We start from the raw sequence: 25,710 nt of genomic DNA, 5'->3' as shown, positions 1-25,710 counted from the left end.
ATCAGGGTCGACCAGGTCAATGGGACAGTGACTCGGGGTCGAGGTCAGTAGGATGTGGCTTTTCAAGGCAAAATCCAATGGTTAGCATCATTTTCTCAATGTAATTTTTCAATTATTCTCCATAATTAAGTATCCATGCACCATTCATGTTTTTTTTTCTTTTTTTTTTTAATTAGCCATTTTCTTCGATTTTGGAATGAGAAAACTAATTTGGTTCCATATCTCTAAATTCAGATTGATCATATAATCCTAACCATCTAATTGATGGACATCAAATGGAGGGTTATAGTAAAATAGCCAGTGGTCCCAAATCCGACTATTAATATCACCATCTCAATGCAATATTTGGGTTATGCTTCATCAGCAATTGTGCATGCATTATGTAGTTATCAAATTCCAATGTTGGTTGTCTCATTTTGGAGTGGTTATACTAAAAAATCTACATCCCTGATAACCCATGAGTACATAAGCAATGTTAACATGTAATCGGTGATTAAGATAGATGATTGCAACATTTTGTATTGAATGCATTTCTACTAGCACCTTTTACTCGGATAAAATGATGGTCCGTCTTGATGTGTTTTGTCCTTGTTCTACAGCTAAGATATGGATGCTAGTTGATCATCCATCTCAATGTGTTTTGTCCTTTCTCTATACATGAGATATTGATGCAAATAGTCACGTCTTTATCGAACATGTCAGATTGGTTAATGGCCCGTCCTGCAACCTTAACGATCAAGACTAATTTTCTCAAGAAAACTCAGTTTAACTGTATGTTTTAAAGTCATTGTGATATCTTGAATATCTTATTGTAATTTGAGGAGCATGCATGAACTGACTAACCACTCTATTTATCTAACCGAGGAATTGCTTATTGGTTGGTGGTGAGATAATAATCTTTTCATTTCTTACCAAACAATTCCGAGCAAAAATTCTTCAATTTTTGAATATAAACATTATATCTAGGTCATTGTTTATTGTTTATTGGTACGTTCTCGAGTCATCATTCCTATTGGATTATCATAGACAAAACCCATGTGCTAAATGATATCGAAAATGGAGTTTCTGCAAAAATTGAAAGAGAATTTAACCACTTTTGTAAAAAATCTTGGGTTCTTCAATTTTCTATTTCGCAATAAAGATATATTGAGATCATACTTTTAAAATACAAATTCGACTCAAACCCTATTGAGTTGAGTTAACTAAAACAAAAACTCAGGCAAGTTTCTTGAAAACTCACACTAGTTAAATTGAGTGGGGCGAGCATGACATTGAGTGGGGAAAACATGAAATTGAGAGGGGCAAACTGAAAATTCAGTGGGGCAAACATGAAATTCGGCGGAGCAAATTGAAATTTGAGCGGGGCAAGCATGAAATTTAGCGAGGCGAACATGAAATTGAGCGGGGCAAACATGAAATTCAGTGGGGGAAACTGGAAATTGAGTGGGGCAAATTAGAAATTGAGCGAGGCAAACTAGAAATTCAGCGGGGCAAACTGGAATTTGAGTGCGGCAAACTAAAAATTGAGCGAGGCAGACATGAAATTCAGTGAGGCAAACATGAAATTCAGCGAGGCAACTTGAATTTCAGCAGGGTAAACATGAAATTCAGCGGGGGAAACTAGAAATTGAGCGGGGCAAACTAAAAATTGAGTAGGGCAAACTAGAAATTCAGCGGGGTAAACTAGAATTTGAGTGGGGCAAACTAGAATTTGAGTGGGGCAACCTAGAAATTCAGCGGGGCAAACTAGAATTTGAGTGGGGCAAACATGAAATTGAGCGGGGAAAAGATCGCAATATCCAAATAATACATGAAGGGAAATATCCCAAAATGAACATCTAAGTCAATTTATCTCCCTCTTTATAAAATTGATTGTGGACTGTGTTCATGGAACATTGACAAATGATTGCAAGCTTGCGTGTTAGTATTGAAGTGCAAAATACAAGTCAGTAAACTGAAAATGAAGGAGCTTAAATTATTGAACTGAGTGGTAACAAGACATCATGCAAGAGGTTCTAAAGTGATGAAACTTATTGTTAGTTGTGTCTTAAGTTCATTTGAAGGGAAGTCATCTTTCATTGTTGTGCAAGAACAAGTATTTGGACGAGATATAGAGGTATGTCATACTCATCCCACTGATAAAGTAGAAAAACTTTTCCCACTATTTTGGGACTTGCTAGGCAATTAGTAATGACTTACAACCGATATAATCGACAATATATCGATAATATCAACGGCCAAATGTTTTAAATTTAGAATATTTTTAGTTTTTCTTTTATTTTTTAAAGAAATTTAGGCTAATTTCATGTTTGGATTATCGATAACTGGTCGATATATCGAGAGAAGGTACTTTCTCGATCTATGAGTTCTGGTTCTTTTGGCATTTTTAGACCCCTCGCTACAAAATCACACCCATCCTAGAGATCAACCACGACACCCATCCTTTCCAACTCATTTCTATAAGAAGGCACTATTTCTTTTGTATTCTTAGTGCAATTCAGCATTAAGAGAACATTGGCACTAGTTACACCACTCGAAGATGAAAGTGACTTGAACTGAACGGCAACTATCTTAATTGAACTTTCGAAATCTATGACCACCCCAATTTCATTATCATAAAAGGATTCATCAATAAAAATCGTGGAGGCTATATTCCCCATTCAACAAAATAAGACTAACCATTTGAGCTTTGGATATGTGAAAGTTGGACTCTTTTTCATGCATCCAAGATAAGTGAGAGGATAAGAATGCTCCTTTGCCAGAGGTAATGAAAGGCGATTTGATATTAGAATAAGCTGGAAAGGTAACCTCGTACAATTTACTGAATTCCATCGCCAAAGGCAATCTAGGAGGGTAGCTTGGTTATTTTAGCGGGGCAAGCATGAACTTCAGTGGGGCAAACTGAAAATTGAGTGGGGTAAATTAGAAATTCAGCGGGGGAAACATGAAATTCAGTGGGGGAAACATGAAATTGAGCGGGGCAAATTAGAAATTCAGCGAGGGAAACATGAAATTAAGCGGCATAAACATGAAATTGAGCGGGGCAAACATGAAATTCAGCGGGGCAAACATAAAATTCAGCGGGGCATGCATGAAATTGAGCAGGGGAAACATGAAATTCAGCTGGGAGGAAACATGAAATTGAACAGGGCAAACTAGAAATTCAGCAGGGGAAACATGAAATTGAGTAGAGCAAACTGAAATTTGAGAGGGGGATTTCACGTAACCCTGGCTGTAACGCCCCGATTTTTCAGGCGCCGAGCAGGAACTCGACTCTCAAATTCCCGGATGTCACGTGTGCCAAAATGGGCTTCAAACTTTAATTACATTTGGATGATTTTGTAAGCAATAGAGAGTTTAACAGGGCATGAAGCATAACTAAGTCATAAGTCATAAAGCATAATCAAGTACCACTAAATGTAAAAATATCCAAACCATAAATCTAAAAATATCCAAAAAGGGAATTAGTCCCTCTCATACATATCCCCCCAAAGTGAATAAGAACACTTAAAATATATTTTACTATAGTCCACCACTAACACGAGCTTACGAAATATTAAACTATGAAATTCAATCCTACTCAAGGATCCTAATTTAATTGCACAAAAACAACTTAAACAAATATATATATATATATATATATATATGTGTGTGTGTGTGTGTGTGTGTGTGTGTGTGTGTGTGTGTGTGTGTGTGTGTGTGTATAAATAATCAAATTAATCACGGGATGATTCTTAGTATGATTATAAATAATTTCTAAATAGGCACCAAATACTAAACCTTAATATGAAAAGACATGACTAGACTATTGACAATCTCGAAGTTGCAGAAATTTCTGGTTTCAACTATTCTATTATTTGTAACATATTTGTCATTTTTGGTTACTATATTATTTTTATAATTTTTATAGTAGTCCATCATTAAGATTTCTTTTATTTTTATAAAATTTTATTTCATTTGAAGTTCTATAAAAAAAAATTTGCAAGTACCGGTTGTCCTAAAACCAGCGATTTTCCATTTGCTTATAAAATACTTCTACCGCTTATGGTGTTTTTCATTCTTAAAGTAACTAAATTATTTTTAAAATTTTTATAGTGAGTTATTAGTAAGTTTAATTTCATATTATAAAATTTCATCTGGCTTTCAGTTGTATAAAATTTATTAAAATTTTAGAAGTGACAGTTGTTTGAAACTAACGAATTTTTATATGATTGTGAAATGTCTCTATTCCTGGTAACGTTTTTTTTTTTATACTTTTAGTATTTTTAATATTTTTAAAAATTTTGTAATGATTTATCACCAAGTTTAAATTCATCTTAAAAAATTTCACTTCATTTAAAGTTGTAAAAAAAATTATTAAAATTCTAGAAGTAACAGTTGTCCAAAACTAACCATTTTTGGATAGTTGTCAAAGCACCCTAGATTTAGCTATATTAAAAATTTTATTTTATTTATTTATTTATTTATATGAAACTAGACTTATCAGGCTTCAATATGGTTTCTGAATTACCTAAATCGGAGTTATATTGAGAGAGATATGACTTTTTGAAGTTGGTCAAAAAAGACAGAAAATCGCAGAAAATTTCAGTGCGGTCCGCCGAAATTCGGTGCACAAGCGGTACGCCACCGTCATGGCGGTGCCGCCGATCTGGTAGTGGCGCTGCCATCCTCTGTGGTGTCTGGTGGTGGCTCTGCCACTTGATATTTGAAAATTGGTGTATCTCTCAATCCAGAATGAGTTATTCGATGTGTAATATATGATTTTTGGGTAGGAGAAGCTAAGCTATCCAAATAACTTAGTTATTTTATGAGATCACATAAGGTTAAGGGTCAAAAACTTAATTTATTTACATTTTTACTATTTATAGTAAATTTTAGTTTAATTATAATGCTTTATCCTTTAAGCTTTAGGATTTGTGCGTAATATGAAAGTACTTAGAAATATTTGAAGAATAAGGTGGTGGAAGGTGAAATTTCTCTAAAGGAGATGGGTTGGAAGGGGGATTTGAAATTTATGGATTGAGTTTTGAGAGCTTGGGAAGAGAATGAGGTGATGACTTGAGAGTGAAAAGGATACAAAGGACTAGAAATGGGGCATAAATGAAGTAGAAATGACCTTAGGTGAAGTCCCTACGGCTTCTATGTAATTTATGAGAGCAAAGAGGGGGTCCCTTCTATAGCTGAACCCTAGGCTAAGACTTCAGTGTTCAAATTAGCTGGATGGCTTGGTCCTAGGGTTCTTTAACATCGCTAAGTTCGATCAGTTAGCTCAATACGTTAGTACCTTATGCTAACTAACAATTAGCGCAATAGGATGGTAACTTATGCTAATATTAATGGCTTGGAACTATCTGATACATGTGGCTTTTTGGACCATGCTCCATCCACAATAGGAGCCTTAATTTGAGTGAGCTTATTGGCATAAATGCATACCATGTTTATGCACATGACTGGGTAGTTGCTCAGCATACTTAAGTCATGACAGATGAACATTGTAGCCTGTTTCACAATTAAACCATAAGAAAACTAGGTTCCCTCAATTTCATGTTTGGATGTTACCAACTTCAAAACTTAAAAAAAGTTACTTCAAATTGAGCAGGGCAAACTGAAAATTTAGCGAGGGAAACTGAAAATTCAGTGAGACAAACTAGAAATTGAGTAGGGCAAACATGAAATTCAGTGGGGCAACCTAGAAATTGAGCGGGGCAAAATAGAAATTGAGCGGGGGCAAACATGAAATTCAGTGGGAAAACATAAAATTGAGCGGGGTAAACTGAAAATTGAGCGGGGCAAACTGAAAATTGAAGGGGCAAACATGAAATTGAGCGGGGCAAACTAGAAATTCAGTTTGCCTCGCTCAATTTTTAGTTTGTCCCGTTGAATTTCTGGTTTGCCCCGCTGAATTTCTAGTATGCCCCACTCAATTTCATGTTTGCCCCACTCAATTTCATGTTTGTCCCCCTCAGTTTTCAGTTTGCCCCGCTGAATTTCTAGTTGGGCCCGCTCAATTTCTAGCATGCCCCGTTCAATTTCTAGTTTGCCCTGCTCAATTTTCAGTTTGTCCCGCTCAATTTTTAGTTTGCCCTGCTCAATTTCAAGTTTACCCTACTCAATTTGCATTTTGCCCCGCTCAATTTCTAGTTTTCCCCACTCAATTTTCAGTTTGCCCTGCTCAATTTCTAGTTTGGCTCGCTCAATTTTCGATTTGTCCCGCTCAATTTCTAATTTGCCCTCGCTCAGTTTCTAGTTTGCCCGCTCAATTTTTGGTTCGCCCCGCTCAATTTTCAGTTTACTCCGCTCAATTTTTGATTTGCACCACTCAATTTCATTCGGGTCTTTGTGACCTTATGAATACAATTTCCCCGCCACTATTTGTGGTGTGGTCCAATTGATCTTTGGATATAATTTTTTATTTTTCAAATTTTATATAATGCTCCGGAATGATCTCAAAATATGGATGAACGATTGTGGATATAATAAATCCATTATTGTGGGGCCATATAACTTTGATCTCTTCTGAACCATTCGTGTAACTCGGAGTTCAAGGTGCGTCAGCACTGGACGCGGATTTCCTCCTAAAGCCTTTTCAAGGAAGTTCCAGTGCTGGGAACCCAGGTGGGGTCCATGTGATATTTTTGGGAAATCCTCACCTTAAATCTGTTTTGTGAGTTAATTTCAGAGCATGATACAAAAAATGAACCGTATCCAAAGCTCAAGTGGGCTGTACTAAAGAAAAATGTGGTTAGGGAAATTCGTACCGTTGAAACCTACCTGGGTTCAACAGTGATGTTTAAATGCCATCCATACCATTAATAACTTCATTCCTATTGGGATGAACCGAAGTCACAAATATTAGCATGATTCAAAACACTTGTGGGTCACGAATATTTCAACTGTGGATGTTCAATGATCACATTTTCCGATCACTTGAGCTTTGGAAACGGTTCATTTTTAGCATCACGTCCTAAAATGAACTTACAAAATGGATAGGCGGGGAGGATTTCTCACAAACATTAGTGGGCGCCACCTGAGTTCCCAGCGCAGGAACGGAAATCCCCGTCCGTCAGTTCTCGTCTCTGCACACTAGCCAATCCGCTTCCAAAGGAGGGTCGGGGTATTTTCGTCCTCAAATGCTCTGGCCGTACATGCAGGTATAAGTTGATATGTTAAGTTTGATTTATTTCCACAATAGTAAATTTCTCTAGAGATGATCAGGGTTATCCGTGTTATTCTGGCAGAAAGCGTACAATAAATACGGCCTAGACAGTCAAGGCCTAAATGATCTAATCCTTTTAATATAGACCCTTCACTTGGTAAAGAGCACAATTTGTGGGCTAGCATGCAAGTATCATGTGGACCACACAAATATTAACCATTTGATCAATGGCCTTTAGTATGGACAGTGAAGACCATTTAACGGGAAATAGGTCTAATCGAACAATTTAATGGGATCCTTACTCTTGCAGAGGTTGTAGACACTCGGGAGTTTCAACACACGGTCAAGGGTTCGAGTATCCATAGGTGGTGAAATTCCACTAGCGTGAGTGTGTGTAGGGGTGTACACGAACCGAGCTAGTTCGGTTAGCTCGCGCGACTCGACTCGACTCGAAAAAGCTCGATTTGAAGCTAAGTTCGAGCCGAGTCGAGCTGATTTTTTGAGCTCAAAGATAAGTTTGAGCCGAGTTCGAGTAGGCCCCAGCTCGACTCGACTCAGATCGAATCCAACTCGAATTGAACTCGGATCGAACTAATTCAGTGACTTGGTTACTTTGCCAATGATGTTGCTTACCAACTGGTTGATAAAATGCTTCAACGAAATGTGGCTGATGACAAAGAAGGTTTGGTTGGTGGTGAGGTGGCAAGGAAGGTATGTACATGAAACAAATACTTTTTTTTTTTATATTACTTAGAATGTATTTGAGAAAATGCTTATAAAACCATTGTCCCTGTTTGTAAAACAATGAGATTTTGAAGTTGAGTTTAGGTGTTTGTGGAAATGCCTTAATGGCGAACTCGGCTCGATCTTGGCTCGAACTCAGCCCGAGCTGGCCTGAGCTGCTGACTGAACCAAGCCAAGTTGGCCAGTTAGGCTTGAGGACCGAGCTGAGCCGAGTTCAAGCTGAGGTCAGCCACTGTTCGAGTCGAGTCGAGCTGAGGTCAGCTCGACTCGATTCAACTCGATGTACACCCCTAAGTGTGTGGGGTGTGTGTGCGTGTGTTAAAAAAAAAAAGAAGAAAAAATTGAACAATTTAATCCATCTATTTGTTAGGAGCCATCATGGAGTGCTTATGATTCTAATGAATCACTAACACCATCATGGAGTGCTTATGATTCTAATGAATCACTTTTGTTAGGAAATTCTAACCATCCCATCCTTGAACAAGAAAAAAGAAGGGCTATAAACAAAAAGGGCCAGATGAAGGATGATTGGATCATCAGACCATTATGATTTTTGTAGGAAAGCCCATGAAAGATGTGATGGACCAAATAAACAATTTAAATCAATGGATTGAACCATGTGTCCCAGTGCGAGTAGGAGAGAGTGCAGCGAGAGCACCGGAACATTTCCCGAAAACAAAGTGGTAAAGCAAAAGAAAGAACTAAAGCACGAGAGCGCCCCAGAAGAAAAGTTTGATACTCCGGCAGTGCGAAGGAAAGTAAAAGCAGTAAGCAGGAGAGCGCCCAGAAGAAAAGTTTGATACTCCAGCAGTGCGAAGGAAAGTAAAAGCTGCAAACTGGCATACAAGTTCAACGAAACCGTTCAAATTATTTATCATGTATGATCAGATATCAGATAAGTGGACACTCATTGAACGGCTGAAAGTGTTTTCCACATTTTAGTTGGTATAATTTGAGAGCCACGTCCCACGTGTAGAGTTTCCGTGTGCCGGAGCATGGAGCGTCATACTACGCACCCCTTTTTTTTCACACACCCCCACACACTCACGCTGTAGTGTGATTTCACCACCAATGGATAATGAAACCCTTACCGGGTGTTGAAACTCCTAAGAGTCTACCACTAATTTATAGCGCTCTTAGTTGCACGGGGACACTTGGACAGCCCAATCCATCAATCAAAGCAGTCGCTTTGCTCAATCACAAATTCCCTGAGCTACCATGCAAAATTCACACTGATTGAAGGATTCAAATCATCTACTCAATCACTTGTAAAATGGACGGCAAAAGGTGCTTACGACAAAACGGGTCTAATCAACCAGTCCATCCATTAATTTGCTTCATTCTACGGTGGATTGCTTATGGTTCATAAGAATCGTTTTTATTAGGTTATCGTAACCATCCGTATATGGCTTGGAAAAGGGATGGATATAGCAAAGATAGCCAACTTATGGACGGACGACCGAATCAAGTCCGTGTGATTTTCGCATGTTAACACATGAAATTTGTGCTACACCTGATGGACGGTGAGGATGCGAGTAAGTATCCCAAATGCAACTATGAGCACTGTAACTGATATAGTGGTCCGAGCACAACGAATCATCTTTCCCTACCTCAATGAAAGTGAGAAAGATATATATATATATATATATATATATATATATATATATATATATATATATATATATATATATATATATATATATATATATATTGCCTTCGCCCCCAAGGAAGTGAGCTGGATAGATATTGCCTTTGTCACGAAGGAAATGTTGTTCATCAACAAGTGTTGCCTGTGTGGCCCACCATAGCGTCTTGTACTCTTTCTAACCCATTCAACAAGGTCTCCCCACCATTCAAAAGAAGACGTCCAAAAAACATGCTAATCCACTCCTTCTGTGAGCCACACTGTGAATTTGGGAGTTTTGACGGTTATTCCCTATATCTATGGTTTAACCTCGTGGAAATTTCTAGTCAATCTCATCACTATTGTGGGAGTTAATAAGATGCATGGGTTAGATCGATTATACACAACATGGTGGGCCTAACCAAGTAATTACATAACTTCTACACAAGGTTGAATAACAAATAAGTTAGGGTGCTTGGATAGTAGGGATACATTGTGATGTGGTTCATTATAGTTATTATTACAATTTTTCAAACACACATCATTCAGCACACATAATTTGATGGTGAGATACATAAGAACAAGAGAGTACTAATAAAAGAATTTATAATCATTATAAATTTATAATTCATGATAGTAGAATTCTCTTATCTAAAGATAAAAATTAGTAAAGTATATATATATATATATATATATATATATATATATATATATATATATATATATATAGTAGACACACTCCCCTGCTAGAGAATCGGTTCCAAGACCTCAAGTGTTTAAACGAGCTAATCTCCACCCAGTCTACCAGTTGAGCTATGCACTTTTACTATATGTATCCAAATAAGAAAATTCATAGTCAATTTATTTTTTTTTTATTTTTTTTTTTATGTCTCTGGTATATTCATTAGAAGTTATAAGCTTTTACACCAGTCAAATTATTTATTAAGCAAGCGGCAAGTATTGTACTTTATAGTCATTGTAAATTTATAATTCTTTAGAGTTACAGGCAGCTATTGAATGACTCATCCACCTGGTTGAAATTTTTTCACACCTAGTTCAACAATAGCACCACAAGAGCTTTGCTCAACCCCCACATGTTACAAGAAAAACCATTTGCACACTACCACATCTGCTGGTGTGTACACCAGGGGCAATATGCACCGCATCGAGTAGGAATGCATGGGCTAGCTAGGATGTTAGAATAGTAGAAGTAAGAGAAAAAAAAAAAAGAATAAATAAATAAACATGGTTTCACAACACAATAGGTCTAGTGTCCAATCCATCCGTCAGAAAGGAATCACTGAAAGGATATCCTAGCAAAAATTTGATCGACCCACGGGTCAAAGTGGACCATAGTTTACAAAACAAATGTACAAAAACTTGGGTAAAGGGATGTAGAGCACGTGGTAGATACTTTTATGGCAAAGATGGACCAAAGAAAGCCAAGTCCGAGGCAAAAACAATCTGGACTGTTAGGACCTTAAAATTAGTCGTGTCTCACAAATCGGGAAAAGTTTTCAACACAATATTATATATGATTTTGAGTTAGGAGAAGCTACTTAGCCAACCAACCTGTTATACCAAGTTGTCCACGCTGTATTTGTGTGATTCAATTAGAACCCGTTTGATCGATGGTCAAAAGTCTCATTTAATTTCATTTTTAATATAAATATTAAGTTTTAGTTTGAGTATAACTTTTGATCCTTCGACTTGTAGGAGTCATGCCTAATGTGAAAATGGCTTGGAAAAGTTAAGAGAACAGCGTGGTTGAGCCAAATTGGACACTTATTATTTTTGGCCGAAAACCATGAAGTCTAGTAGGTATGGAGGCCATGGTAAGTTTACTATTTATAGTAAGCCACATTTTTAAGGAGTTTGAGTTGGAGTCTACGACTAAAACTCCGTTCTAAGTTTGAGCTCATTGTTTAAAGGGTTGTAATTTCATTTTTTTTTAATCATCAATCAAATTATCTCAAATTTATTAAGAAATTTTTTTTTAGTATCCCTCGTCGATTCAAGGAAGCTCTCGATGAATCCAAAGAGCTTCGTAGATCAAAGTAGTTATTTCTTGTAGAAGACAATGATCGACCTGATCATCACGTCTCTCCCTGCGCTAAGTGATATCAAAGTGAAGCTTTCTCCTCGGATCTATGACTTCTAACAACAGATCGGGTAACATTCCCATATACGATGCTTTAAGAAATTTTCCTTTGACAGTGGCGCAATGAGAAAATTAGTAAGTCACGCAAGGGCTGCAGGCTTTCATCGATCATATGACGGAGGCCCTAGGGCAGCTCCATATTCACGGTGGTGATCCACCCCTAGTAGGCGTTGAAATTCGTAATCGTGTTAATCGAAGGGCAGTGCCAACAGTGAATTGCAGGATCACGCTTAAGGAGGTCGAATCCAGTGACAAGGAGATTGATGCGATGATCCTCCAACATCTTGAATGAGGTAGTGATCGGACAGATCAAGACTTCCAGATGAAAGTCGACCTCCTTAGCTTCAACAGCTAACTTCGTGTCAAGGACTTTCTCAATTTGTTGCTTGAAATCAAATGCTTCTTCAACTACATGGATGTCGCTGAAGAGAATAAGGTTAAGCTTGTGGCTTATAAGTTAAAGGGCGCAAGTTCAATTTGGTGGGAGCAACTTCAGCTTTCAAGGACGAGACAAACAAAAGCACCAATTTGCACATGGTAGCGGATGAAGCATTTGTTGCATATGTGATTCTTACCCAGCGACAATGATCAGGTATTGTTCCAAAAATACCTAAATTATCGGTAGTTGGTCAGTGAGAGATTATGCAGAAGAATTCTATAGCCTCAGAACGATTTGGTTGAAACTGAATCGCAGCAAGTCGCTCAATTCAACGACAAATTGTGTGTTGCAATCCAGGATCGGGTTTAGATACAACCCATTTGGACAATGAATGAAGTGATCAAGATGGCTAGCCGAACGAAAGTGCAACTCGAATGCACCAATACACGGATCTATTGTACTAATAGGATAGTTGCGGCGGGTCCTTCACAAGAAGCTCCACAGACTAAGGGGAAAGAACCTATTGGAGGATGACATCAACCTCCTATACGCAAACCGAGAGCCGGAAAGCAGACAAGTAAGACCTCAAAGAGAAATAACTAATGTTGCCAGTTTGAGCAAGATCCTGAATTCTTATGGTCAGCCACGATCTGACCATTACTATTGATGTGGCCAACTAGGTCATTTATCAAATACTTGCCCTTAGAGGCAAATGACAAAATTCACCGTTAATGATGGTGGCATTGAGAACACAAAATAAGATCCAGAAGATGATGAGTTAGAGCATGCCGAGGATGGCGAAGCTAATGAAGTAGAATGGGTTTCACAGGATCATGGTGAGTCGCTGGTCGTGACGCGGCTATTGTATGCACTAAGGAAGGAAGTACATCCACATCAACACAATATCTTCCAAACAATATGTACAGTGAATAGAAAAGTTTACGATGTGATCATGGACAACGGGAGTAGTGAGAACATCGTCTCCAAGGTCTTGGTGGAGTAATTGCAACTAAAAAATAATGCATTATATCTTTTTCAGTTCGCAAACATTATAAAGACCAAATCATATGCAATGTTGTTGACATGGAGGCTTGTCACATTCTACTCGGTCTACCATGGCAATTTGATCATGACACCACAAATAAAGAACAAGATAATGCATGCATTTTTGTCAATGATGGTTGAAACACCATACTAGCCCCTATGGATCCAAAGGAGCCACACGAAACTTTTAAAGTAGAGGGGCGTTCTCTCTTAACCATATGAGACTTTGTGAAAGAACTTAAGGTGATGGGACAAGCCTATGCATTAATTGTAAAGGGGAGGGGAAAGAACTTGAGACTGCCAACATTCCTGAGAAACTAACATGATTCACAGGTGAGAACATTTACATGATGGATTACGTTTGTCATAGAATAACCTTATTCTACTACAACACTTGTAAAGAAATGCCCAAGGTTAATAATGGGCTGGGCTGGCCCTTCAGGCTTCGAAACTTGGCCCACCATAGGCTAGACTTAGGCTAGGGTATTGGGCCCAAGGGCCGGCCTCGAGCTTAAAATGTATCTCATTTTTTAATCGTCCAAGCTTGGACCCTATGAAACACCCAAATCTAGCGAGCCATACTATTATTGTTTGTAAAAGGAAAATTTTGTAATATAAAAAGGAATTCTCCAGTACTTCCAACTAGCTTGAAACTTAGGGCCCACCATGGTGTTTATGTGAATTACATCATGGCCATCAGGTGCATCACACTATGTCAAAGCCAGAATCCAAAATTTCACTCCATCCGTTATTTAGGTTGACCACACAATTAGAACAGTAAACAGAGCAACTTTTGCAGCATACAAATTGTTTCCCTTTTTGTGACCCACTCGAATCACATATGGTCCTAATTTTCGGATCTAGGACCTAAGTTTTGGTGTGTCGTCTAATGGCTAAGTAGGTTTTACATAATCATCATGGTGTTCCTTGTAAAAATCAAGGGTGGACATCACTCCCAACATTTTCTATTGGTCTACCCTACCTTAATTACACATCAACTTGGTTTTTAGGCCCTAGGACTTACATGGGATTACACATCTCATGGTTGTAGTGGATCTCATCTACATATTATGATGAGCTCGTCTAAAATGAAGAACATGCGTCACCTAAAATTCTCTCTCTCTCTCTCTCTCTCTCTCTCTCTCTCTCTCTCTCAACTTCTTTAGCACATGTTTGAATTAGTGATTCCAACAATAATGTGTTGTAAACTGAGATTAAAAAGTAATGATTATCATTATTATGGTAGTCCAAAGAAAGAAAAATTGTGATGGTATACAATATTAGTATGGTATCTCTACTTTTCACATGTAAAGTAATTTTGCTAGCTAGATACACTTGGATGTAATTCCATTAATTGTTATATCAACATCGTCCATCCATTTTGCAAAATCATTTTAGAGTTGTCCCGAAAAATGAGATCGATACAGCACCTACATGACCTTGAGAAGTTTTCAATAGCAGGCATTTAATCCCCATGCTAGCTATAGTGTAGTCCATGTCTTCTTAGGACTTGCCTTATTTTTTATCCTATTTCATTAAATGATCATGCAAGAGGGATGGACGGTGTGGATGTAGCACATACATTATAATGGGGCCCACAAAAGCATGCCACATCAACACACTTTCGTCACTCTGCATCATGGGGTGATTTTAAAGCATTATTATTATTTGACAGCAAGCAATATCCAATCAAAGGTAAAGAGCAATGGTGTGAGTTTTGCACTACATTACTGTGGTAATCCATTATCCAAACAAGCCGTTCAACTTATCAGATGAATGAAAATATCCAATCCTTCCAATAGATTGACCCCACCATGAAGATCACATATTAAAAAAAAAAAAAAAAAAGGAGTCCCGTTTACCCATCAGGTGGTCCACAATACAAAAAAGATTTATATCCATTGATAAATTGTAAAATACAAGTGTGGATGAGTAGATTGTCTAACTTTTTTTGATATGATTATCATGATGTGACGAACCTACTGAGTGGGTCGAATGTAGTAAGGATATGAAAGCTTGAAGGTTATCTATTGATTTGGAACTCTCTCTCTCTCTCTCTCTCTCTCTCTCTCTCTCTCTCTCTCTCTCTTAATACATCAAACAACTGGCAACATATAAACGCCCACCTTGATTTTTTAAGGGTCTCATAGTATGTATGAGAAATATGCTTCAACCATTTGATGTGTAGTTGTAAGCTAAGTCCATGACCAAAAAATAGGTTGACCCATGTGTTGGCTGAATTCAATCAAATACAAGTTCACACATGTGATCAAGGGCATATATTTAGGTTTCATGTGCGGTTAAGAAGTTCAGGCGTGCCAGATTCGTACTCAACTCAATGTTTTATTGAACGTTGGTGCCCCCATATTGAGTTAGACTCATTGGGGATTGGACGCAAGATCTACCTATCCTCTCAACCACTAGTTGTGATTACCGATAAGGTGATTTGCAAAATGGTAGGAGTTAGTTATTTCTGGTAGACTATTTTTTCTTTGTATCTAAGGTCTTGTTCTTTTACTAGTGAAAGTGATAGATTTCACAAAAGATTGAAGATAAATATATAAATAAAAGAAAGGTTGAACAATGCTGATCTACAGAAATAAACAAACGAGAGATAAATATATGGCTCGTCTGTAGGAATAGATGATATAGGAGAATAATTAGTAGGATGTGATCAGATAAGTGTGATCGCCTAAGTAAGAACTCAATTGATTGAAATCCAACAACTTAGGGTTTTTGACATTTAATTTAATCTTAAGGTATTGTATCGGTGGATGCTGCCAGTAATGATCTATGCTAAAGCAAGGCAAGGCCATGTTAAGATAGAAACAAAGATAAATGATAAATGAAAGATAAATTGTAAAACTAGATGGATACGTTTAGCATGGGGGCCTCAAACTCTTCTTCATGTGCTCTTGTTATAAATTGTCGAGGTGGCTAAACCCTCGATCATTGGGTTTCCTTGCTGATCCTATATCTTTCGCATATTCGGCATGTGTTTTGAGTAAAAAGGTCTTTGAATAGATCTAAATCTACTGGCTTCTCCAATCTTCTTCTCGTAATTAATCCCTTTATGAGAGATCTTCGTGGCCCACTAATCGGGTTTAGGATCAATCAAGGGAGCATCTATCGCTGATCCCAGACCTCTAATCAATCATGATCGTGCATCTGGATGGCTTGATCAAACCACCTCGAACTCTCGCTTCATGATGGCCTAGAGTGTTGGGGGGATTAGATAGACCGAATCCACCTGATATTGTTCCGTTATCAAATGGGTTAGATCAGATCTTTCATTAAGCTCTTCCATTTTCTTAATTCTAATTATTGTACAACATGGGACCTGATATGCCTGATGTTTGCTCTTTCCTAATTTGGTTTCAAACTACAACTAATTTTACTTAGATATCGGTCCAATCATTGAACATTTGGGATCTTCGAAACCTTCACGAATTCTCTAAGCGACTCTAGGAAAATCTCCCATTTTAGGACTTTGGTTGGCTAAAGTAGCTCGTTCTACCCCAAAATCATATATTTTATGCTCGATAACTCATTCCGGATTGTGAGATACGCCCGATCTAAGGTCCAACGGTCTGGATCACTTCTGTCGTCGACCGGCCCTTTTCTGATCCATCTTAGCCATGAAACTGTCTACGACCTGCTCTACATCATATGGTGCAAAAATCTCAATGATGGGATGATCTAAATCCTTGAATGGAGCTAATTTGTTATAACCATCCATTGTTTACAAGGTACAAATCACATAGTTAGAATCATTAAATCAAGTAGTATTAATTTAGAATCATGAGTAATACAAAGTGGGATCCGTCTAATTTGTGCTTCAAGATAATTATTGGACCTATTTTGTTTCTCTAGTCAATCTTGACTATTCATTTTCATGCCATTGATCTAAAGCTTAAGATCACCTGATTGGTATGATTTTTGCACAATGGCTTGCTCCTAGTTGTATGAATGAATGACAATGCATGGGTAACTCCGTGGAATGCGGGATACTAGTAAAAACCTTCAAACAGACATGCACACATGTAAATGTAAAATGAATTCTCATGTTAAGTTAAATATAATTTCGCCATAAATTTTCAAAAAAAAAAAGGCAAGATTTTGAAAAAATCACAATATTGTCTTGATGTGATCCTTTTGACTATTTTCCACTAAAATTTTGTGGGAATTTCAAATTTTCTGCAGTATTTGTGACAATTATCATTGTCATTGGAGGTTTACACGGGCCTGGTTAGAGTTGTACATGAACCAATTTAGCTCGGTTAACTCGCTTGAATCATCTCGAAAAAGCTTGATTTGACTCGGTTTGAAACTGAGTTCGAGCCGAGTCAAGCTAATTTTTGGAGGTCCAAAAATTTTTGAGTCGAGTTCGAGCTTGTCTTAGCTCGAATCGACTCGGATCAAACCTTAACTCGAATCGAACCAGTTCGGTGACTCGGTTGTTTTGATATTGATGTTGCTTACCAAGTGTTTGAAGAAATGACTCAACGAAGTGTCGGCTAGTAGCCAGGAAGGTATGCATATGAAACAAATACCCTTGCATCTTGATTTTGATGATGCCTACTGAGTGTTTGATGAATTACATGTAAACCGCTACTATTGTTTTACATACCGTGAGAAGCTGAAGGTGCAGTTCATGTGTTTGAGAAAATGTAGCAGAGGCTCGAACTTCGCTCGAACTGTCCCGAGCTATTGACCGAACTGAGCCGAGCTAGGCAGTCAGGCTCGAGGACCAAGCCAAGCTGAGTTCAAGCTAATGGCCAAGACGAAGTTTGACTTGTGCACAGCTCTAGGCCTAGTTAGGGTTGGCCGAACTCGATGATTCTGGTAGACTACATGATTGGAAAAAGTACAAATGTCAACTCTCACCGTCCATTAGGGGTGTACATTGAGTCGAATCGAGTCGAGCTGGCCTCAGTTCGATTCGGCTCGGCAACTAGCTGACCTCAGCTCGAACTCAGCTCGGCTCAGTCCTCAAGCCTTACTGGCCAGCTCAGCTCAGTTCAGTCAGTAGCTTAGATCAGTTCGAGCCAAGATCAAGCTGAGTTTGCTTATGCAACATTTCCACAAACACCTAGACTATACCTTCAAAATCCCACTGTATGGGAAATAGCAACAATGGTTTTCAAGGTATTTTATCAAACACCTTCTAAGCAACATAAAAACCAAAAAAAAAAGTATTTATTTCATGTACATACCTTCCTTGCCACCAGCCACGCCACCAACCACACTTCGTTGAGTCATTTCATCAAACACTTGATGAGCAACATCAATATCAAAGTAACCGAGTCACCGAATTAATTCGATCCAAGTTCGATTTGAGCTGGATTCAATCCGAGTCGAGTCGGGCTGGGGCCAACTCGAACTCGACTCGAACTCATTTTCGAGCTAAAAATATCAGCTCAACTCTGCTCAAACTTAGCTTCAAACAGAGTTGAATAGAGCTTTTTCGAGTCGAGTCGAGCCGAGCGAGCTAACCGAGCTAGTTCGGTTCGTGTACACCCCTACCCTCATGTGGCCAACCTAAATCACAAGTCAGCCTGATTTTATTTTTTTTTACCTTGAGCCTAGAGCATGATTACATATCTAATGTTATAAACGGACCTCAAATACACATCATGGAGGGCCGTCAAATATGAGGGTGGGCATCCCCTAAATTTTCAGTTTTTCGGAGTGAGATTGCATATGTATCACATAGCAACCGTACAGTGTGCTGCTAGTAAATCTTTGTGGGCCGCACCATGATACGGGTTTTTATCCACACTGTCCATCCATTTTTGTATTCATTTTGGAGCAAATTTTGGGTGGGTTATATCATAGGAAACCGTGGTGATTGAACACCTACAGTTAAAATTTCCTGGGGCTACAAAAGTTTTAATCAAGCTGATATTCGTGTTTCCCCCTCAACCAGGTCCGTCTGACCTAATCAACAGGTTGGATGACGAATAAACAGTAGTGGGCCCAGGAAGTTTTAATTATGGGCACCAACGTTTCTGCGGTGCGGTTGACGTGAGATTTCGGTTCTGCCTGAAATGAGCTGGAAAAATGGAAAGGATATCACGGACAAAACACAAAGATCACCTTAGTGGGTGTTACCCTTAGCGTGGGGCTCACCTTTATAATGTGTTGTATATCCACGCCGTCCATCCATTTCTACAGCCCATTTTAGACGAAATCCCAAAATTTAAGCAGATCCACATAACAGGTGGAGCACACCACAGGAAACAGTGATGATTGAACACTTACTGTTAAAAATTCCTAGGGCCCATGGTGATGCCCTAAGTAATGTTTCTTTTCCATCCAACCCGTTGGAAAGGTCAACTATACCTGGATGAAGGGAAAATATAAAAATCAGCTTGATCCAAAACTTTTTTGGCCCATAAAAAGCTTTTAATGGTCATTTCCCACTGTTTCCAGTTGTGTGGTCGGCCTGAGATTTGGATCTGCTTAATTTTTAGTATCAAATCCTAAAATGATATGGAAAATCGGATGAACGGCGTGGTTATACAAACAATTCATCAAGTTGGGCTCTACACGGTGAGAGTGGTAACACCTGCTTAGCTCGCGAGATCGCAACACACGATACAGTTGCTATGTGCTCCGTACGCAATCCCTGTCAAAAACAGGAAATTTTATGCGATGCCCACTCTCACATTTGACGTGGCTTACTCTGATGTGTATCTGACATCTACTCTTACCATCACACACACACACACACACACACACACACACACACACACATATATATATATATATATATATATATATATATATATATATATTCAAGGCCAAAAAATCAAGATGATCGGTGAAGTTGAGAGATGACCACCTTAATTTTTTAGGGGCTGCAATCCCTTCGTCCAGGTTTGCGTGACCTAATCAACAAGTTGGATGGCAACTAAACATTCAGGTGGCCTCAAGAATTTAATAGTGGGCATTCAATTACCACTCTTTACTATTGGGCAGTCCACATGAGATTTGGATCTACTTAAGTTTTGACATGATGCCCTCAAATGAGCTTTCAAAACGGATGGACGGCGTGGATATAAGGGACGTCCATCACAGTGGCTCCACAGTCAGATATTCTGGGAAGCCGCGTGCATACACGTCAAAGGGCATTCAGAGGATTTTTATTTATTTTTTTACGAATCTGTGTTCTTTGCTTTCTTTCAAAGCAGCACCGAAGAGAAAGATGCCTATTGACAGCCAAAGCTGTCCTCGGGAAGCTAGCTGGGGCCCACCATGATATTTGTTAGAAATCCACTCCGTCCATCAGTTTTTTCGTATAATGTTAGGATATATACTGAAAAATGAGGCAGATCCAAGACCCAAGGGGGCTGTACGATGGGAAATGGTGAGGATTGAACTTCCACCCTTGAAACATTTGTTTGGTCACAAAAGTTTTGGATCAGGCTAATATTATTGTTTTTTCAGTTCATCTCAATAGAAATGACCTTATTAACCGTATGAATGGCATATAAACGTCACAATGGAACAAAGGAGATTTCAAGTATGCATTTCCCTACCCCCTTTTAACGTCCAGAGGCTCACTTAATTTTTGAATGTGCCTCCTTTCTTGGGCCTATATCCAGACATGATCCAGCATAATGGATTAACAAGGTGAATTTCTCACAAACATAATAGCATATTATTCCCTTCTGTCTTATCATGGCTACAAGAAGTTTTTAACGGTTAAATTACCACCGCTTCGTGTATTATGGTCTGCCTGGGATTTGGATATGCCTGGTTCGTTGGATCATGCCCTAAAATGAACTTTCAACATGGATGTACTGCATGAATGAAGTCGCATAGATCACAGTGGGGCTCTGTAGTAAGGGGTCCCACCCACCTCAATGGATCCGGCTCACCTAATCCCCTCCAAGGTGGGTGGGACCCGTGACTGTAGGGCCCACTATGATGTATGTGATTACATCACGCCATCCTTTCATGTTGAAAACTCATTTTAGGGTTTGATCCAAAAAATAAAGCAGTTTCAAATCCCAAATGGACTATACTAAAGGAAATAGTGATGATTGACCGTTAAAAACTTCCTGTGGGCTACAAAAGCTTTGGATCAAGATGATACTTGCATGGCCTCTTCGTCCAGGTGTTTGTGACCTTATTGACAGGTTGGATGGAAAATAAAAATTTAGGTGGAATCCGTGAAGTTTTTAATGATGGGATTCAATCAAAACTGTTTCCTCTGGTGTGGTCCACCTAAGACATGACTCAGCATCATTTTTGGGATCATGCCCTAAAATGAGTTTTCAAAATGGTTAAATAGTGTTGATTCAGGGTACATACATCACCATGAGCCCCACATCAGGGTCCCACCCACCTCAGTGAATCCGCGGTCTCACCTAATCCGCTCCCGAGTGGGAACCACTAGAGATAGATAATCCTGTCGGATGATCTGTGGGGCCACTGTGACATCCATGTTTTATCCAAGTCGTCCATCCATTTTAAAAGATCATTTTATAATATGATCCTAAAAAGAAGGCAGATCGAAGGCTCGAGTGGACCACACCAGAGGAAGCAGAGGTTACGATGAGCCCACTGTTGAAACCTTGCGAACACCCACCGTCACATTTACTTTCCATCCAATCTATTCGTAAGGTCACGTAAACCTAGATGAAGGGAACACATAAATAAAAGCTTGATACAAAACTTCCGTGGCCGGAAGAGTTTTTCAGCAATAGGAATTTAATCCCCACTGCTTCTTTTGGTGTTGTCCATTAAGCATTCTATCTGCCTCATTTTTCTAGCTCATTGCCTAAAATAAATTTTCAAAATAGACGGACAGCATGGATAAAACACATACATAATGGTGGGCCCTACGTAGACCATGACAGGAGCACTCGTCTCTAGCTAGGTCCTGATAGGTAGTACCCAATCCCCGCCCCAAATGAACCGCTTGCAAGCCAGATGAACCTGAGGTTTAGTTCAACCGGTTGGAGTTGAGAGAGCCGGCCCTGGGCTGGGCTCATGGGTGTCTAAGCCCGGTCCATTTTTGAAACCGACTTAATTTTTAAGCTGGAGCCGGCCCTTGGGCCTGATACTCCCACTCGAACCCAGCCTGAAGCCAGCTACGCCCAGAAGCTCGACCAACCCAGCCCATTGACACCCCAAACGGTCTTGAACATTTCGGGTCATATGTTGAGAGGTTAGCTAGAATCCATCCTCATGCATTAATACACAGTGGCTCTACCCTTGTATCTGAATCATTTATCAGTGATCTAGACTTTCAATCTGATGAGATACCCATATAAATGTGTCTGCCCAAAAAATCTTCAAGATGAGAAATCCTAAACGATCGATATGAAAAGGCCCAAAAAAGACAGGCTAGGAGACAGTACATATTCAAAACAAATGACTAAAATCATCAGTGTTGAAATATTACACTATGAGACTTTTAGTAATGGGGTATCCCCATCTACACAAAGGTCCATTATGCAAACGGTTTGAATCACTGACTATGGCCTTAAATCCAATGTTTATCTAGTGGCCCCCCACTAGAAAACTTTCCGTACACCTAATTGAATTAGAAGTCGTTGGCATCCCCATAATTTGCATAATTTGATTGGACTGTCAATTAGGATCATTCCACTGCAAAAATCACCACAATCGGATGGCCATAAACATTACCGACTGGAAATATCTTCTACGAATAATCATGTCCATCCATTTTTATCATGCCACCAACTCTACGGTTTGGATCATCCAATCAGTATGATTTTTCAAGGCAGAATACAAAGCATGGCGTGGACCTAATGGATAATCCAGATAGGTGATGTGAAAGGCCAACGAGCTCAAATCCAACTAGGTGCATGGAAAGCTTCCATGGACATGGCTCCCTAGATCATTTCTCTTGCTAAAATTATTACTTTTCCGAAGTGTATTAATATTGAGTAATCGGGGAAAAGGCTGAATTAGGAAAGAAAATGATAGGGATTAAGAATATAATTACCTAACAAGGCTGATAGAGCTTCAGATCTAACCTTCACTGTAATCTCTTCTTCACACCGCAGCTGGCATTTATTCCTCTTATCCCACAAAGCTTTTGGTCGTCCGCCTGAAGAAGGAAAGAAATAAAAGAGACTAAAAGGAGAAAGAGAAATGCTCCAGTGCCCTCAGAGCACTGTAAGTTATAGCCTTCCTGACTCCGTTGGGACACTGGAACAGTACTTTAATCTAGACTCTTCACTTGATAAAGAGCATATTTTATGGGCTGCGATGCAAGTATCATGTCGATACCACAAATGCTTACCATTTGATCAATGGTCTTTAATGTGGACGGTGAAGACCATTCACAGAAAATAGGTCCAATTCAACCCATCTATTTGTTAGGAACCAACATGGAGTCTTTACGGTTCTGATGTGTCACTTTTTTTTTTTTTTTGAAAAAAGGAAATTCCAACCATCCCATCCTTGAACAAAAAAGAAGGGCTATGAAAAAAGGCCAGATTAAGGATGATTGGATCATCAGATTAATGTGTTTTTTGCATGACAGCCCATGAAATGTGTCGTATGAACTAGTAAACCAAAATCGTCATTTAGAAACGGTTTAAAACCGTTCCTAAATGAGGCGTCGCAGAAAAACAGGAACGGCTCAAAACCGTTTTTCGTACCGTTTCAATTTTTAGAAACGGAACTTTAGGAACGGTTTTAAACCGTTCTTATGCCAACGGTCTTCTTAGAAAATTTAGTAACAATTGTAAACCCCGTTTTTTATTTATTTATTTATTTATTTATATATATATATAAAAAAAACCTAGAGAAACTTCATTGATGGAGATCCAATGATAACATCTATTGCATGCTTTTGTTGAAGCACATACATCTAAACCTCAACAGTAAGATTACTCTATTTACAAAATATAGAAAAAGAAAAGAAAGCAGCAAAGACCATCCCAACACCAAAACCAAAATTATAAATTTGAAGAAATTTCCAAAAAATCCATTAGATAAGAATTACAAAGTGGGGCCCAAGCATTCATCCCAACCCAATCAATCCTTTTTTGGAGATTTTGAAGCTTCCTCAGACTTCTTAGGCAAGAGAATAGAGTTTATGTTTGGCAAAACACCACCACTTGTAATTGTCACACCAGCTAGCAATTTCCCAAGCTCCTCATCTAAGTAACATTAATCAGTGCATGCTAGAGATGCAAAGACATGACTCTTTCAGGTACGCCATAAGTTATGTACAGGAATGTTTACAACCAGCTTGAAGATGCAGCTAACAGGACATTTTCATTTTTCAGCTGATGGCAAGAGATGATGCAATGCACCTCTAATCGAAGGGGTCAATTCAAGGATCATGCTCGCTTGCCATTGCCATCCCTATGCAAAGGCATGTAGGACACATGACCTGCAACAAATGAAAACCAACAACATCATGAATTATGACAAAGCAATCCCAGCTGTGTAAAACATAATGAAGAAGAAACATGTGGACTGAATGTTAAAGATTAGTAGAATAAAGCAATGACCCAATATAAAACGTGCTTGAACAACACTCCATACATCTAAAAATTATCATGTTGGGTGCACCTGTCAAAATCCACATTGGCAAACAATAAATGGACATCAGAACAAAAAAAAGAAAAAAAAGATTGATGTTTGCAGCATGTTGGATTTTGATGTTTGCCCATTTGGGAACACAGGTTTCTCAGGGTGGGTGGTTGCATTAAAGACCATAGTGGAAATAGCTTGATAGAATTCTCTACAGCAGCTAGAGTACAGGACTCCCAAATTTGCAGAGGCTGCTACACTTCTCCAAGTGACTAGATTAGTGATGTCAAAAGTTTGATGCCTGTGTCAAGTGACTAGAACATGAATTCACATATGATTTGTTATTACTTATTACAGAACAGCCTTGTCCAAATGTTATCATATCCCTGATCCCCAGCAGACCACGTCAGATTAGCGGTCTGCATGGGTCCTACTTCTTATGTAATTGGGCAGGGACTAGGGACCTTCAAAAATTTTCATGAACCAAGAGGTCTGCTCCATCAATGCATGTGTGATAAGCAAGCAGTGCGTAATGGGCAAGGTCAAGGATTACAATAAATCTAAGATGTTTGAAATAATTATGGGATGCTCTATTTATTTATTTATTTTAATTTTTGAGAAAAGTAACGTAACTTTAGCAAGAAACCCCACCAAATCAAAAGCTAGGCTGGAGAAAGATAATTACTGGCCGAAAAAATATATAAGATGAGGCATTTACTGAAGATATTAGAAAAGGCTATAAACAAGATTTCATTTAAAAAAAAAAAAAGAAGTAGATACTCCTATCATGGAAGAATTATCAAACTCAAAGACTTCCGTACCTCTGTAGCAATATTCACAAAACCGCCCATCTCAGCTGATAGAAAAAACTAATAAACAAGATTCACTGAAAAAATATGATAGAGAATCCCTCCTGAATGGGATTCAAATTGGTAGGTATGACTGATTGATGAGTCCATATCCTTCCAAAAACTCGATTGATTGGAATCCGACGAACTTAGGGTTGTGGGCATTTTATCTAATCATATGGTACTGAATCGGTGGATGCTGGCAGTAATGATCCATGCTAGAGT

The 25,710-nt window shown here is 38.7% G+C and overlaps 1 protein-coding gene across 3 annotated transcripts in view; it reads right to left on the bottom strand.

Annotated features, from left to right (window-relative positions):
* LOC131240728 (uncharacterized) overlaps positions 1 to 23,189 on the bottom strand; it is an 82,152-nt gene extending 58,963 nt beyond the window's left edge. The window contains exon 1 of one of the 3 annotated variants that reach the window (XM_058239151.1): positions 23,094 to 23,189. Coding sequence is in view for 1 of the 3 variants with exons in the window: in XM_058239150.1 (XP_058095133.1) it covers positions 19,635 to 19,645 (11 nt within the window). In the remaining 2 variants the exon portion in view is untranslated. Of the gene's footprint in view, positions 1 to 19,634; positions 19,661 to 23,093 lie in introns of those variants that run through there. The other 2 variants (XM_058239155.1, XM_058239150.1) reach the window with 2 other exon arrangements.
* Between the last annotated feature and the right edge of the window lie 2,521 nt (positions 23,190 to 25,710).

Source organism: Magnolia sinica, chromosome 3, assembly GCF_029962835.1.
Source record: "Magnolia sinica isolate HGM2019 chromosome 3, MsV1, whole genome shotgun sequence".
Taxonomy (NCBI): domain Eukaryota; kingdom Viridiplantae; phylum Streptophyta; class Magnoliopsida; order Magnoliales; family Magnoliaceae; genus Magnolia; species Magnolia sinica.
Note: the sequence above shows the minus strand (reverse complement) of the source record. Positions and strands in the feature narration are given on the sequence as shown.